We start from the raw sequence: 16,264 nt of genomic DNA on the forward strand, positions 1-16,264 counted from the left end.
AACAGCTCATATTTTTAGATGGGTGCAGACAATTAAAACTAATATGCAATAAACAGCTTTTTTAGTTTTAGAAAAAACAAACAGTGGAAATTCTTCTTATACCTATACAAATTTTGTTTTATTGAATTTCTTTTCTATTTTGTGTAATTTTAATTAATTAAACGTCGGTTACTATAACATGTAAAAGTATTAAATTTTAGTGTTATGATTTATTAATGATGATGAATTCACATTCGTTTTCTTAAAATGTATGTTTATATTATTCTCTTTGTCTTTTTTTTTAATATGTATGTAATGTTTACTTGCAGTAGCCGTCGAAATCGTCTGGTAAACCAGATACAGAGTGTTTACTAAGAAAATGTAAAACTTATGTTTTTTTTTTTGTCTACATGTATAACTTATGTTAAATGTGCTATGTAGACTATGACCACTGTACAAACATTGTCGGGACAGTGTCAACTTTCGTTCATAGAACCTGATCATCAAGCTATACGAGTGATTGCTTTTCAAAACTAAGAATATAAATTTAATATTTATTCAGCTTTGATGATTTATAGAGCAGAAAGAGGGACAATCATAACCGATTGACGACTTCCTCTTTCAAATTTTTTATTAATTTTTCATGTGAACGGTATAACCAAATTGGAATTCCGTTACAATCACATTAGAGTTATTCTGTAGTCCTAATTTTTACGTGCCAGCACCTTATTCATCCACATTCCACTTATAGGTCAAAATATGGTGTGATTATTAATAATTACATTTTTAGTTACGTTTAAGTCCTTGATTATTTTTTTTGACCTTTGATTATTGGAACGTATTTAGCCAACGTTAAACCACCCAAATGATATATAATGAAATTGGTTGCCCATGCAAATCAAAATTAAACGGATAAGAAATACGGTAAAATTGTTGGAGACACTAGCTATGACTCTCCCTAGTTGCAATGGCCAATGGTCAAAGATGATTTGCTTATTTGCTATATCTTCAAATGCCAAGCAAATTCCACTGTTTGTGTATCCCCCAGTACGCGTTAAGACTTAGTCTTGTACACTTTAGCGCCTATATACAAAAATAAAATACACGCTTAAATAATTCAAGTATATTCTGACGAACCCATTAAAAGATAAATATATACTGTACATGTAACTTAATAAACAAGGAAAAAATATATTATTTAGAAATCATTCTCCTATAAATTCATGCGTTAACCCTTAAGTCACCACCTCTCACTAATTCACAAAAACATTTCTCATTTTTATACTCCGTAGTCCATAAGCAACAGAGAAAAAAGGAATTCCAACGAAACAATTGCGATATCCTTGAAAGCAATGGACCAAGAACAAAAACTACATAGCCCAACCGGCCACAGTCACTCACCCTCTTCCTCTGCCTCTGGTTCCACCTCAACGGAAACAGTTCGATCACGATGGTCACCTAAACCGGAACAAATACTCATACTTGAGTCGATCTTCAACAGTGGTATGGTTAACCCTCCCAAAGAAGAGACGGTAAGGATACGAAAGATGCTAGAGAAATTCGGCGCGGTGGGAGATGCAAATGTCTTCTATTGGTTTCAAAACCGGCGGTCAAGATCCCGCCGAAGGCAGCGGCAACTCCAGGCCGCAGCTGCAGCCGCGGTCGCAACCACCAATACTTGTGACCAGACCATGATGGTGAGCAACAGCTTACCACAACATAGTGTGAGTGATTTGGGGTTTGGAGGTTGTAGCACTTCTTCTAATTACTTATTTGGTGGGTCATCTCAAGTTCCTTCCTTTTTTCTCGGTCTCTCTTCTTCTCCTCCTTCTTGTTCAAGCTCATCTTCCACTTCTTCTTCAGCTAGCTCTTCTTCTTCTTATGGCGGTGGATGTGATAATCATAGCAATAGTGGCATTGAGAATCTCTTAACAATGTCTGGTCAAATGGGTTACCAAGAAGCCGGTCAACCTCATTATCAACATCCTAGCTCAAATGGCACATCAATTTTGTGTCCATCTGATCAAAGCTCCAATTATCATTACCAACAAGGTAAACAAAACCAAATTATTTGCATGCCTCTTTTTGCTTTGTAAACTCAAGTGCTTTATCCTCTAATCCCTCTCTCTTTCCCCAGAAAGTTTCTCCAAGTAACAATTAAATAATTGTAAAGTTGTTTTGAACGAAAATAAAAAATAAAAAATCCAATTCTGGGTGGATTTCAACCAGAGAAACGACTCTTTTTATTTGGGGGATTTTATAATAGCTTTTTGGTTAATTATATTTCACTTGAGAGCCAGTTCTCTAATCTATTTTTTTCTTATATATATATATATAACAATAACAAAATTTTGAGGTCATTTTTCTAAATTTTCTAGGAAACCACCTCTCTAGATATCACAATCCTTTTTTTTTTAATAAAAGTTGTTTTAAGGAAAAAATAAGTTCAAAATTCAGATGAGTTTGAACCAAAAAACTGACTTCTTGTCGCATTAGGTTAATTATTCTTCCAAAATTGCTTGATCTTGATAGGTGATTTTCCACTCTGATTGTTTTTGCATATTATGAATGAAAATATTTTTGAAATTCAGGGTCTATAACGGTGTTTATTAACGGAGTTCCGACAGAAGTGACGAGCGGAGGTATAGACATGAAAGCAACGTTTGGAGGAGATATGGTTTTGGTGCATTCCTCAGGTGTTCCTCTTCCTACTGATGGGTTTGGTTTTTTGATGCATAACTTACAACATGGTGAAGCTTATTTCCTGGTAATAAATCAATCTCACATATCTTTTTGCTTTTGTGTTATTTCTGATCTTATTCCTCGTGAATTGTTTTCTTACATTGTGCTTTTGAGCTAATTTTATAATATTTTTCTTGGTTCTCTCTCTCTTCTCTCCATCTTTCGATCCTGACTTTGCTGTTGAAAATAGGAAACGAGATGGAACCCAATTGGGGTAAAGTCCTAAATTGTCTGCTACAACATATTTAAATCATTATAGTTTAATAATCTAAAGTCTTTCGTAAGAGATAGAAGATATAAGTCTACTTGATGAGTGTCGGTTTGTGCAGTAAATAAATCATGCTTTTTTTTAAGACTTTAGTTTCTGTAACTGAATTATTAATGTTTTGACGAGGTTTTTCACATTTGATCAAAGTTACGAGTTTTGGAGTTTTTTTATTTTTTTTAAAAAAATTCATGTCCTTAAATAAATATATACATGTATATACTATGAAATAAAATCTTAACAGTATCACTGAATTCACAAAATAAAAAACCTATGAATTTTAGGTTTATCAATAAAACATTTAATTTACAATCTATTGTTCAAACAGATAAAAATAATGCTGAAAACAGTATGCCCAAAGCAATAATATAAATATTACTTTAAAATTTGTTTTTAAGCTGGTATCTTTGTCATAACAATGTTAGTATTCGATCATTGTATTTTCAAATACCAGTTTGAACAAGTAATTTCCGAAGTGCTAGTTTTTATTATATTCTGTCAGGATTCATGTTATGATATAAATGTTTCTGTTTACTACAATTTAGTCAAGGACAATTAAAATTAAAATGAAAGTCTACAATCATTAATTTATGTCTACAACCGTTTATGGAATATTATATTTTTAAAATGTTCATATGTTTTTTCAATTTAAATTTGATTAATAAAGAGTGGATTAATATACGTCTCCTATATATTATTTTAATACTTTTCTAAATGTGAAATTCTAACATATAAATTTTAGTTTTTACTTATTTTATAAGGTAAATTATTACTCTTTTTAAATAATAACATTATATAGTTACGCAGTGAACAATTTTATTGAGTTTCTTGGCAAACGGCACACTACTGGGAAAATATTACTCTTTCTTCTCATTTTATTTGGGCAACTCTCTCCTCGCTATCACTGCTTCTCTTATGATTTTGAGTGTGAAAATCCGATTCGGCATTAGGGTTTCTTTCTTTCTCTCCTTGAAATAGTTCGAATTTATGGAATCCTGAAGAGATCTTTCATCAATTAGTTAGCCTTTATATTTTCGTTTAATTTGATAAGAACCCGTTTTTTTGTTTTGTTATTTTGTTGTTTTTGTTTTGTTATCGACAGGTTCCAAGACAGACATGAACTGGCTTTACTTTTGTGCTATGTGGTGTTGAAACAGATGCCTTGTTATTCTACCTCAAACTCTATTGCTACGGTCCATCAGTTTTTTTGTTTCTTTTCTTTTTGAGATCGTGTAATCAATCAATCAAAGTATCTTCTGTTGTTTCCTATAATATAAAAGAAGTTTCTTCTGTTGGGTGCATGTCTTTAAGAAAATGATGTAGTTGGTTATGATTCGGTTATTGTCAACATGCAACACATACGATTTGAATCGGTTATGTTTTAGTTAATGTTCTACTGGATTTGAATCCACACGATGACACGTCGATAATACTGCTACAAACCATTCTGGTATATCTTAATCGGTTAGTATGTTGTGAAATTATTTAGGTGGAACCGAGGAACTAAGTGGCCATTACTATAAACTATCTATAAAAAAAATCGATGTAACTGTATTTAATAATTCAAATTTACACAAAACATGCATGAGTCCGAAAGTGCAAGATGAAATGACTTATATGATATGTGGTGGGAAAAGTAGACCTATGTGATTATGCTTGAGTTTATCATGGCTAACAACTATAGTACGACAAATTGTCGCATGAATTAGTATATAAATTTAAGGATCCACTCGATAGAATTAAGCAGCTATATACTTTTTTATTTTCTAAGATAATTGAGTGTTTCGGACAACATAAATTCAAGTTAATCCCAAAAACCCACCGTTATTCTATAATTATATAATTCATGTTTAAAGTATTAATAAATAAATATTTAAAGTAACCGGATAGTAGTTAAAGAGACATAATAATTGTTTTAAATAATCAGACTGTGGTTAAAAAAGACATGAATAGTTATTTAAAATAATCATACAATTATTACAAAACAGCGTGAATAGTTGTAAGACACACTAGAAAACTTAGAAACTGATATGAGTTATTCTTAAGTATCGTACATGTTAGCTAACATTGTAAGACACACTAGAAAAATTAGAAAATATCTAGAAAAACAAGTAATTAGTAATATGGCTCAAATGCTTAATTATAAACCAGATACAAAACGACATTAGAAAAAAATATAACAAAAAGTCTTATAAATAAGATGCTATTGAGTAGTATATATTTAACGAACGTCGGCTTTGTAAAAGATTGGAGTTGGTCATGAAGGAATTAAGAAACGCTCAATGATTTGCTTTAAACGGAATTGAGAATTTGCATTTCAGTACTGTAATTTATGTATTTTGGATTATTTTGTTTTGATTGAATATATATAAGAAAAAAAGGAAGAGCATAAGACAGCTGGGTTCGTCAGAATTTTCATTCTTGTCGATTCCTGCTCTCCGAATCACAAACCTTAATTAACAACTCGAAGCAAGATCTTAATCGGATAGTTAAAACAAAAATCTTGATTTTTTGTAAAGCTAAATTCTGCCCGTTAGATCTAACCTTGTAAACATCAAGTGAAAGGTTATCAATATTGAATATTCACTTAATAGCTCTGAAAGATACAATTCATATACGCGAAATCATGCATATACAAATTCAAGAATTCAAGAGTTAAAAAAAAATCTTTTCATCACTCTCCGTAATAATAGAATGATTAGTATTATGTAAATGGCTTATTCATGTTTTTATTTTGTTAATTTATAGTGTTTATATGAATCACACAATAATGAAAAACATATTTTTGTTGTTTTTGTAAACTTGCAGAACTTAGATCTATAGTAAAGTATTACTTTTCCGCATGTAAATTAAGTATTTTTATTTTTTACTTAGTGATTTTGCAATTGGACTCGTATATTATTTTATTTTGAATGATTTGTTATTTTACTATTATCGATCAGAATGATTGTAATTTTGTATTTATTACACACACTTGAATACTTAAACGGTCATTGCGTAGTTAAAATATTTTATGGTAGAAGAGTTCGGTAGAAATAAACAAGGTTAAAAAACTGAATAGAAAATCAAAAGACTATGAGCTGAATCTGTACTGCCAATCCTTATACAGTTATACGTTATAATAACGAGAGAAGATGATTAGTTTATATATAAGCAATCGTATTAAGAAATAAAATAAAAGCCATAAAATAAAAGCCACTAGGCGTTTACACCGACCACTATAACCAGTGAGTAGGAGACGCATGTTTGGTTAACTCTTGAATTCCGAACTCAAAGAAGAAAGCATATATTGAGACTTACCATATGGATCTTTTCAAACTCACTCCACACATTTTCCTATTGGCTACCATGTGGATACTTAATATTAATAAACCTTGAAGTAATTCACCGACCACTAGAAACCTTAATTCACTTTAATTCAATCGATTTTTTTTTTGGGGTTGTCTACTATTTTATTATTAGGAGACGCAACTTCTTGTGTTTGTAGCTTCCCATATATCCCATGTCTAGTCTGAACTTGTTAATTTTTTAGGTTCGTTCGTTCGTTAGAAAGTACGGCAAGATTTGTGGACTACTTTTATCGATGATGATAAATTCTGTTTCTTGTTTATGTTTTCACTCCCATCTCTGCTGATACTTATTTCCCTGTTTCTTGTCTATTACTATACAACTATTTTAGATTACATATGTCACAAGAAATCTTTTCATTCTGGTGCCTTGTTTTTTATTTTCTTTTTTCCAAGGTTCCATATATAGGTATCTTACTCTGTAGGATACACACTCTCATTTTGTATTATATTTACAAGTTTGCAAAAAAAAAAAAAAAGATTACATATGTCAATATTTAAAAATTAGTTTATGCAGAATCCATGTGGTATAAAACCAAAACTAGTCTCTACTTTTAGCATCAGGTACATTACGCAGTGATAAAATGTATGTTTCCAGTGCAAATCCAACAAAGAGCTAACAACACACAACTACATGAGCATTATTAAGTAACAAACACCTTTTTTTGTCAACTAAGTTAGAAACACTTCAGAAAATTGATTTAGGTAGTTACAAATAAAAAATCTGGCTTCCCACCCAATGTAATGTCTTTTGATGTTTATCTGCTTCCTCGTCACCTTTCTGCGTGTGGTGAGCTCAAAATCTGGCATAAAATATGAATAACCAAGGAGTCACTACGAAATTTTTAATACTACTATAAAACTGCCATAAAATATTTAACGTAACGTAACGACTGTTATTACATGTACTTTACTACTTTTAGGCACTTAGGTGACTGTTTTGCGCAATATACCTGATCTAATCAATCTTTTTTGGGTAATCAAGGTTGATTTCGGGAAGAAACTTAAACTATTTCCGGATGTATGTAAAAAATCTGGGATTCTTACTATTTAAGGCGTCTGTAATAGTCTAAGAGGAAACCATATTCGTAGACGGTGGAACTAGATCCCTACCTTTTATCCACATGACAAGTCATCCACCTATTCAAATTAGACCATTGGAACACACACTAATCACTTTTGTTAGGTTATTGACGTACTATTTCCTTATAAAATCCACGGCATTAATGTTTATGGTATGAACCCTAAACATATCTCTAAAATTTCATCCAGTAAAACGTAAGGAAACCAATAACTTACAATCGCTTAAACAAAATGGTTTTGTAATTTCTCGTCAAATACGGTTTTTGGGCTTTTGTTCCTGGCCCAAAGTTAAAACTAAATTTCCATTAGGCCTCGTTATATGTCGGCAGAATAATAACGTGGCAGATTTTTATTTTCCTAACGTGGCTAAAATTATTTTGTGTCATTTTTAATATGAAATTAAGTAATATTTAACAAAAAAAACTTAAAAAACATGTGGTATTTTGAAATTTTTTCTTTATTATTTATTTAGGTTCGTTTACTTTGACAATGAAAATTAGCTATCGGTTCACTTGCTAATCAGTAGACCACTGCACAGTCTGCACATATTAAAGGATTATGGCATTATGCAAATATTGATCGATTTTTTCCACCGTCAATGGAACCAAAATGTGATTTTATTTTGTTGCTGCTATACTTGATATGTTAACATCAATGAAGAAAAACATGAATTTTTTTTTAATAAAAATATTTCAAGATTAATAAAAAAATCATTTGCAGTCAGACAAGATTCAAAATTAGATCCTCGTTTAATGCCATTATATTTCGTAAATTCAAAAAGGTCGGCTTGTAAGATTTCTATTCCCTCCGTTTCATAATAAGTGTCATTCTGACATATTTCACACAGATTAAGAAATTAATACAATATACAAATATACTCTCACTACAAGAAAGAGGGGCTTTTCCGTCGAATTATTTACGACGATTTGTAGTCGTCGTAAATTTACGACGACATTACGTCGTATTTACGACGATAAAAATTTCGTCGTAAATTCGACGTAAAAAATAACCCTCGTAAAATCGTCGTAATATTACGACGATTTTACGACGAATAAAGAACGAATTTTATTTCGTCGTAATCTTGTCGTAATATTTACATCGATAATACGACGAATTGTCCTCTATCTTGTAATTGACGTAAAATCGATGTAAATGTGATGTAAATTTTATTTCGACGTAAATTTGATGTAAATATGCAATGGTAATATGTTGGTAACCAAACCAAAAAATCTATATATACCCTTTCTTCTCTCATTATTCCATCATCCCAAAAAAACATATAAAGACACAAATTTTTTGAGTCTTTGAATGTTTAAGTAAAATTTTTGGTAGTTGAAATTTCTATCAAATTTCAGAAACAAAAAGTCAAATATTTGTTTTTGAAATGTCTATATACGATCTACGAAAGTGGATGTATACGCCCAAAAATGGTGATGGGTCGTTGACTGAAGACTTCAAAAACGGATTGGAAATATTCATGTACCAAGCCGGCCTTCTGGAAACTGTAACTGAAAGCGGCAAAATGTATTGTCCTTGTGTGAAATGCAAAAATAGGAAACATATTCTTATTGACACTGTCTGGCAGCATTTATTGAATAGAGGGTTCATGCCCCAATACTTTATTTGGTATCAGCATGGAGAGAGATATGGTCAAAGTAGTGGTCAGATGGCTGCACGGAGTAGTAGTAATCATCAAGAACATGTGGATTTTGAAGCGTCCAATGATTATCAAAGTAGTCAAGTTCAGGGTGAAGATCATGATAGGATGCATGAAATGATTACTGATGCATTTCATGAAACACATGCTGATACTGTTGAGGAGCCCAATGCAGATGCGAAACGCTTTTATGATATATTAAACGCAGCAAAACAGCCTCTGTACGAGGGATGTAGGGAAGGTTTATCAAAATTATCATTGGCAGCTCGGATGATGACAATAAAAACAGATCACAATCTATATGAAGTTTGCATGAACGATTGGGCAGATCTTATTAAAGAGTATTTGCCAGATGATAATTTGGCTGCTGAAACGTATTATAAAATTCAGAAGCTGGTTTTTAGTCTTGGATTGCCTTCTGAGATGATTGATGTTTGTGTTGATAATTGTATGCTTTTTTGGAGAGATGATGAGAAGCTTGAAGAATGTCGTTTCTGCCAAAAGCCAAGATATAGACCGCAAATTGCTGGGCGTAAGAAGATTCCTTACCAACGAATGTGGTATCTTCCTATCACTGATAGGTTAAAAAGACTATATCAATCCGAACGGACAGCTGCGTCGATGAGATGGCATGCGGAACATTCACAAACAGATGGCAAAATGACTCACCCGTCTGACGGGAAATCTTGGAAACATTTTAACACCGTACATCCAGACTTTGCTAGGTCTAAGCGAAATGTTTATCTTGGTCTTTGCACTGACGGGTTTAGTCCATTTGGTATGTCTGGTAGGCAATATTCATTATGGCCTGTGATTCTTACGCCATATAACCTTCCTCCAGATATGTGCATGGAAAAAGAGTTTTTGTTTCTAAGTATATTAGTCCCTGGTCCAAATCACCCGAAGCGGGCCCTTGATGTTTTTTTGCAACCACTCATACATGAGTTAAACCAGTTGTGGCATGTTGGAGTACGAACATATGACTGTTCGAGTGGTAAAAATTTTACGATGCGAGCGGTGCTTATGTGGACAATAAGCGATTTCCCGGCATACGGATTGCTATCAGGTTGGACAACGCATGGGAGGTTATCATGTCCTTATTGTCTTCATAGGACTGATGCATTTCAGCTTAAACATGGTAGGAAAACCTGTTGGTTTGATTGCCACCGTCGGTTTTTACCACCAAACCATCAATATAGAAGAAATAGGCGTTTGTTTATAAAGAACAAATTGGTTCGTCTACCTCTACCAGTGTACCTAACTGGAGTAGAGCTTGAAGCGCAAATAGATCATTGGGGTGGACTTGAAACGGTCCCCCTTGGAGGAAATTGGCACACTCCTGCGAATATGCCTGACGGATATGGGGTTCATCATAATTGGCACAAGAAAAGTATATTTTGGGATCTGCCTTACTGGAAAGATCATTTGCTTAGACATAATCTTGATGTTATGCACATTGAGAAGAATTTTTTCAATAACATCATGCATACTGTTTTGAACGTCCAAGGAAGAACCAAAGACAGCGTTAAATCACGGATGGACTTACCCGATATATGTAACAGAATTGAGTTGCATATGGTGAGTAATGGGAAAGCACCTGTTCCTGTATTTCGGTTGGGTGCTGAACAAAAAACAGCATTGTTTAATTGGATATCATCAGCCGTGAAATTTCGTGATGGATATGTATCTAATCTGGCTAAATCTGTGGATAAAGGACAAAAGTTTTCAGGGATGAAAATTCATGATTGTCATGTGTTTATGCAACGGTTACTTCCTTTTGCGTTTGCTGAACTCCTACCGGGACATGTCCATGAGGCACTAGGAGGCATTGGAGCTTTCTTCCGTGATCTAAGTACAAGGACATTATCAGAAGATGTAGTTGCACAACTGTCTACAAATATTCCAATTTTGTTGTGCAATTTGGAGAAAATATTCCCACCTGCTTTCTTCGATGTTATGGAACATTTACCTATACACCTCCCTCATGAAGCAGAGTTGGGAGGACGTGTTCAGTTTAGGTGGATGTATCCGTTTGAACGATTTATGAAGCATTTGAAGGATAAGGCCAAAAACTTAGCAAAAGTTGAAGGGTCTATCGTGGCGGGAAGTCTGACAGAAGAGACTTCTCATTTCACGTCTTATTACTTTGCTCCAAAGGTTCGTACACGCAAACGGGCTCCAAGACGTTACGACGATGGGGGTATAGGACAAAGTTACGCAGTAGAAGGTGTGCCTGATATATTCTCACCAATTGGACGTCTAAGTGGGAAACTAAAAGAAACTTGTTGGTCAAACGAACAAGACTACCACATCGCACATACATATATACTTCTGAATTGCGAGGAATTGGCACCTTACGAGTGGTACATAATTATAACCATGTATGATTAAAATTTGATTGAACATACGAAATGTCCTTAACAATGTTTTAAAATTTCAGCACTTTCGTCAGTCAAGTCCGAGAATGCATTGACGGTGTTTCAGAAGATGAAATTAACAAGCGAAAAGACCAACATTATGCATTGTGGTTAAAAGGTCAAGTCGAGCATGATGACATGACATATGCAGTATGGTTTCATGAGTTGCTCCTAGGTCATATTTTGAAGATAACTACTGCAGCTATGTATTTCACACGTGGCTATGTTTTTCATACTTATAGTCATGGCACTCAACGGGCAACTACAAACTATGGAGTTTGTGTACGAGGTGAAGTAGACTTTTATGGGATCATCAAAGAGATAATTGAAGTGGAATACCCCGGATTTGTCAGAATGAAAACTGTTCTATTCAAATATGATTGGTTTGATCCTACGGTAGGTCGTGGAGTGCGAATTAACAAATTTGGAGTGGTAGATGTAAACGCATCTCGGCGATACAATAAGTTCGAGCCATTTATACTTGCATCTCAAGCAGAACAAGTCACCTTTGTTCCATATCCTCGAGTTCGGAATACGGGAATTTCATGGCTGGCGGTTGTCAAAGTTGCTCCAAGGGGTATAATTGATGGTGTAGATCTCCCGCCAATGCAACAAGATGATTGTGTCGACATTACAGAACCGGATGTTGAAGAAAATGTTCTTTTAATTGATCCACGTAATCGACAAGTTGAAGATCTACATGAGGACGAAACTGAAGAAGGTGCTGACGAATTTCAAACAAGCAGTGATGATGATGACAATGATGATGAGGACACCAAGGAAAATGTTGATGAAGACTAATTAAATATTTTGACATTTAATTGCATGCTTTGAACGTTTCAATGTAACATTTGTCAAATTTAAATTTTTGAAAAATTAAAGCCAATTAATGAAGACTAATTAAATATTGATGAAAATTTGTTTAAGTGTTGACTTGGACATATGTTAACTATTACGACGAATTTACGACGATTATTTAGAAATTCGTCGTAAATTCGTCGTAATATGCAAACCCTAAACCCTTTAGGGTTTAGCTTTCCCAACTTACAAAATGGTTTTTTCGTTCATTTTCCTAAGTAAACTGATGTATTATATAAGAGTATGTAGTATAAGGTTCAGGAACTTGTAGAAATGTGGTTTTTATTACGACGAATTTACGACAAATTTACGACGAATGGGAGTGATCGTCGTAAATTCGTCGTAATATACCATCGAAAATACGACGAAATGTAACCCGTAAATCTTATAATCAATCTTTTATGGGGTTCAGGGGGGATTTTGATGAGGAGAATGAAATGGCTTACCATCTCATAAGGTAAAACAACTTTCTAAACAAAAAAAAAAAAATTCAAAATTTGACATATATGTGTTTATCAAGTAATCTTAAGGTGTTATATACATTTACACAAGTTGTATGGATTTATCTTACATCTTACTAAATTCTTCATTAAGTTATGTAAACATGCTAGAAAGTTATACAGACCACATTTATCATGAATAGACATGCTTGTATGTCCTTATGGATGTTTCAATTTTTGAATTTCATCAGTTTTGGTATAATTCGTCGTAAATTCGTCGTAATGTTACGACGAATTTACGACGATTAGTGGATACACAGCCGTCTTAATTTTTTTGATTTATACGATTCGTCGTAAAATCGTCGTAATGTTACGACGATTTTACGACGGATAGCACTGATCGTCGTAAACTCGTCGCAAAGCCCAGATAAAGCCACATGTGTTTGTCTTACTCGCTTTGTTGTACGGTGGGATCTTTGCGACGAATTTACGACAGATTCGTCGTAAATTCATCGTAATATTTACGTCGAATTTACGACGAATATAAATACTATATAAAGGACCTCACCCCTTTCTCATTTCGTCGCTTATCTCTCCTTCCTCTCTCTCTGCTTCCTCCTTCCCACCTCCTCCTTTTGACGCAAAAAAAAAGGTAAATAATTTTTTTAATTACTTAAAATTATAATAATTTTAAATAGTTTAGAAATTCAAACGGTTTAGGTCGGGAATTAGTTTAGGCTCGAAATTTGTTAGACTTAGGATCGGAATTTGTTAGATTTAGGATCGTAATTAAAAATTAATTGTAATTAAAAATTAATTGTAATTAATTTGAAAAATAATTTTTTTTCGGTTTTGCAGACGACGACTCGACGGAGGACGCATTACATCAATTTCATGGCGGACGGACATTCTTCCCGGGCGTCTGCCTCGGGAAACACCGGGACCGATGTCCCTTCATCTTCCGGAGCCTCCCAGGTTCCGAATACCGCGGAGCCGTCTCCACCACCGCCTCCACCACCACCTCCACCGCCGGCTGTCGAACCGGTACCCGCCCCGGCTGCCGAACCGGTACCCGCCCCTCCTCATCCGTATGCCTAGTTTACGGTTGAGGATTTACTAGCCTTACCGGGACGGGGGGCTTTACGACGTCTGGTTCCCGGAAAAGCGGAACCAGGCTCTTATTGGTAAGTAAACTTTTTTGTTATTTATTGCTAGAATTAATTAAATATTTTTGACTAATAATGTTTATTAATTGGTAGGCCGAGGAGAACGGAGGAGAACTACCTCCAATGACGAAGCTCTTCGAGACCACTCACCGGAAGAAGGACGGGAGCTTTGTCGACGCTCGGTCCGAGGAGATCTACAATGCCGCTATGCAGCGGATCGCCGAGCGGGAGACCCAGGCCACACCTGACGGTACTATCCAAGTACCGTTGACCGTCGCTGAGCAAGACCAGATTTTCGAAGAGGTATGATATCTATTTCAATTTTTTAAAAATTTATTATATTTATAATTACTTAATAAATAATTAACGTTTTTATTTTCCATTTGTAGATTGCTCCGAAGAAGAAGGGCCGAACCTTAGGGATGGACTCTATTAGAGACTGTCTTGCCGCCACGGCTTCCGGATTCCGCACGCAGGATCCGCAGCTTCGCCAGGAGCTTGCTACGGCCAATGCTAAGATCACCAGTCTTAGACATGAGCAAGTGGCCCAGAAGCAGGAGCTGACAGAGATACATGATCTCTTCGACATCATTGCGGAAGCGGTTCCGCAGTTGGCCACCGCAATCCGAGCGAGGCAACAGCGAGCACGGAGGGTTTTTGAGACCGGTGGTAGTTCCGGTACTGGACCATCGGACCACCAGACGCAGGGCGGTCAGTCTTCGGCTCCGGTCTCAGCAGCGACGGGCGGTCAGACTTCGGCTCCGGTAGTGCAGACGGGAAACGTCGCCCTAGCAGCGACGGGCGGCCAAGACGGAGAGCCTCCTCGTGACGTCGATCTCAACCTCGACGATTACGACATCATTGTATAGATTAGGTTTTTTTGTAAAAAACAATTTGTATTACTTTTTTTTTATTTATAAATTATTTTTGAATTTAAATTTCAATTTAAATTCAAATTTTTTCTATTTTTAATTTTTGATTATTTTAAAAATTCATTAATTAAATTAAAATCGAATTAAATAATTAATTTATAAATCGACGTAAATTCGTCGTAAATTTACGTCGATTTAACGTCGAATGTTTAACGACGAATTTACGACGAATAAGTTTACGTCGGCTTTACGTCGAAACTTTACGAAGATTTAACATCGACAATTAAAAATTTAGTTTCTCTTAATTGAAATTGTTCGTCTCCTAATCATTGTTAAATCGATGTAATTTTACATCGATTTTACGTCGTTTTTATGATGGAGTTCTTTCGTTGTACATCCGTTGGAAATTTTACGACGCATTTACGACGAATAGTTCCCGACGATTTTACGACGATTTTCCGGAGTTGGTAATTTTACGACGATTTTACGACAATTTCGGTTTTACGAAGATCGTTTTACGACGACTTTTAATTTGTCGTTAATTCGACGTAAATGCTCTTTTACGTTGATTTTACGTCGATATCTGCCGACGTAAAAGCCGATCTTTCCTGTAGTGTCCTAATTAATATATTTTTATAACATTTAATTACAAGACTGTTATCTTTAAATGAAGGGTAAAATAGAAAATAAAGATAAAAAGTTACATGCAGAATAACACTTTTTTTGAAAAAAAATGAAATTTAAAACGACACTTGAAACGGAGGAAGTAATACTTTTTATAATTTAGGTATTTGATGAAGAAATCCCACAATTCCCAAGTCTTCGGATCTCACAAAATTTGTGCCAATTGGAGAATTAATTTTTAATAGTAAAGTTTTGAATAATATCGATTTGGTTACACCACACGCAACATTGTTAAAATTAATTCCAGAAGGAGCTGTCAGGTTTCATCCCACGTAAACGTTGACAGACCAACCGACGATGTGATTTGCACATTTTAATTTACAGAAAGATGTTTACTTTTTTCTGTTAATTGAACTAAATGTATATTTAGAAAAGAACTAATTTACTAATAAGTAATTACAGGCGTTACGTTATCTTTGAATAACCAAGCCACCAAGGAGTCGCTAAGAAACTTTCTATGCTACTATAAAATGCTATGAAGTATAAAATAATCAAAAAATGATTCTACATTATTTTTTTAAAATATAAATAATTAACAAATGCTAGATTATATCTACGAAATTTACCCTAATAAAAAAATTCCATATGATCATGATATATATTTATGCTGAGTCAAATTTTTATATAATAAATCACTCATAACGTTTTGACTATCTACTAAAGTTATGACTACCATTAACTGTCTATTAAAATCATTTACTAAATTGAAAATAGATTTCCTTCAAATTCATTTGTCCTCCAAATATTACTCTCT

General features: G+C 34.2%; 1 protein-coding gene across 1 annotated transcript; it reads left to right on the forward strand.

The window, feature by feature from the left end:
* Nucleotides 1–1,331: 1,331 nt before the first annotated feature.
* Nucleotides 1,332–4,223, forward strand: LOC18024913 (WUSCHEL-related homeobox 11). Its single transcript, XM_006408217.2, has 3 exons — nucleotides 1,332–2,031; nucleotides 2,571–2,746; nucleotides 4,089–4,223. The coding sequence occupies exons 1-3, from the start codon at nucleotides 1,332–1,334 to the stop codon at nucleotides 4,104–4,106; spliced, it is 894 nt and encodes a 297-aa protein (XP_006408280.1). The 3' UTR covers nucleotides 4,107–4,223.
* Nucleotides 4,224–16,264: the final 12,041 nt, after the last annotated feature.

The sequence above is a fragment of the Eutrema salsugineum genome, unplaced genomic scaffold, assembly GCF_000478725.1.
Source record: "Eutrema salsugineum unplaced genomic scaffold, Eutsalg1_0 scaffold_13, whole genome shotgun sequence".
NCBI classification, from domain to species: Eukaryota; Viridiplantae; Streptophyta; class Magnoliopsida; order Brassicales; family Brassicaceae; genus Eutrema; species Eutrema salsugineum.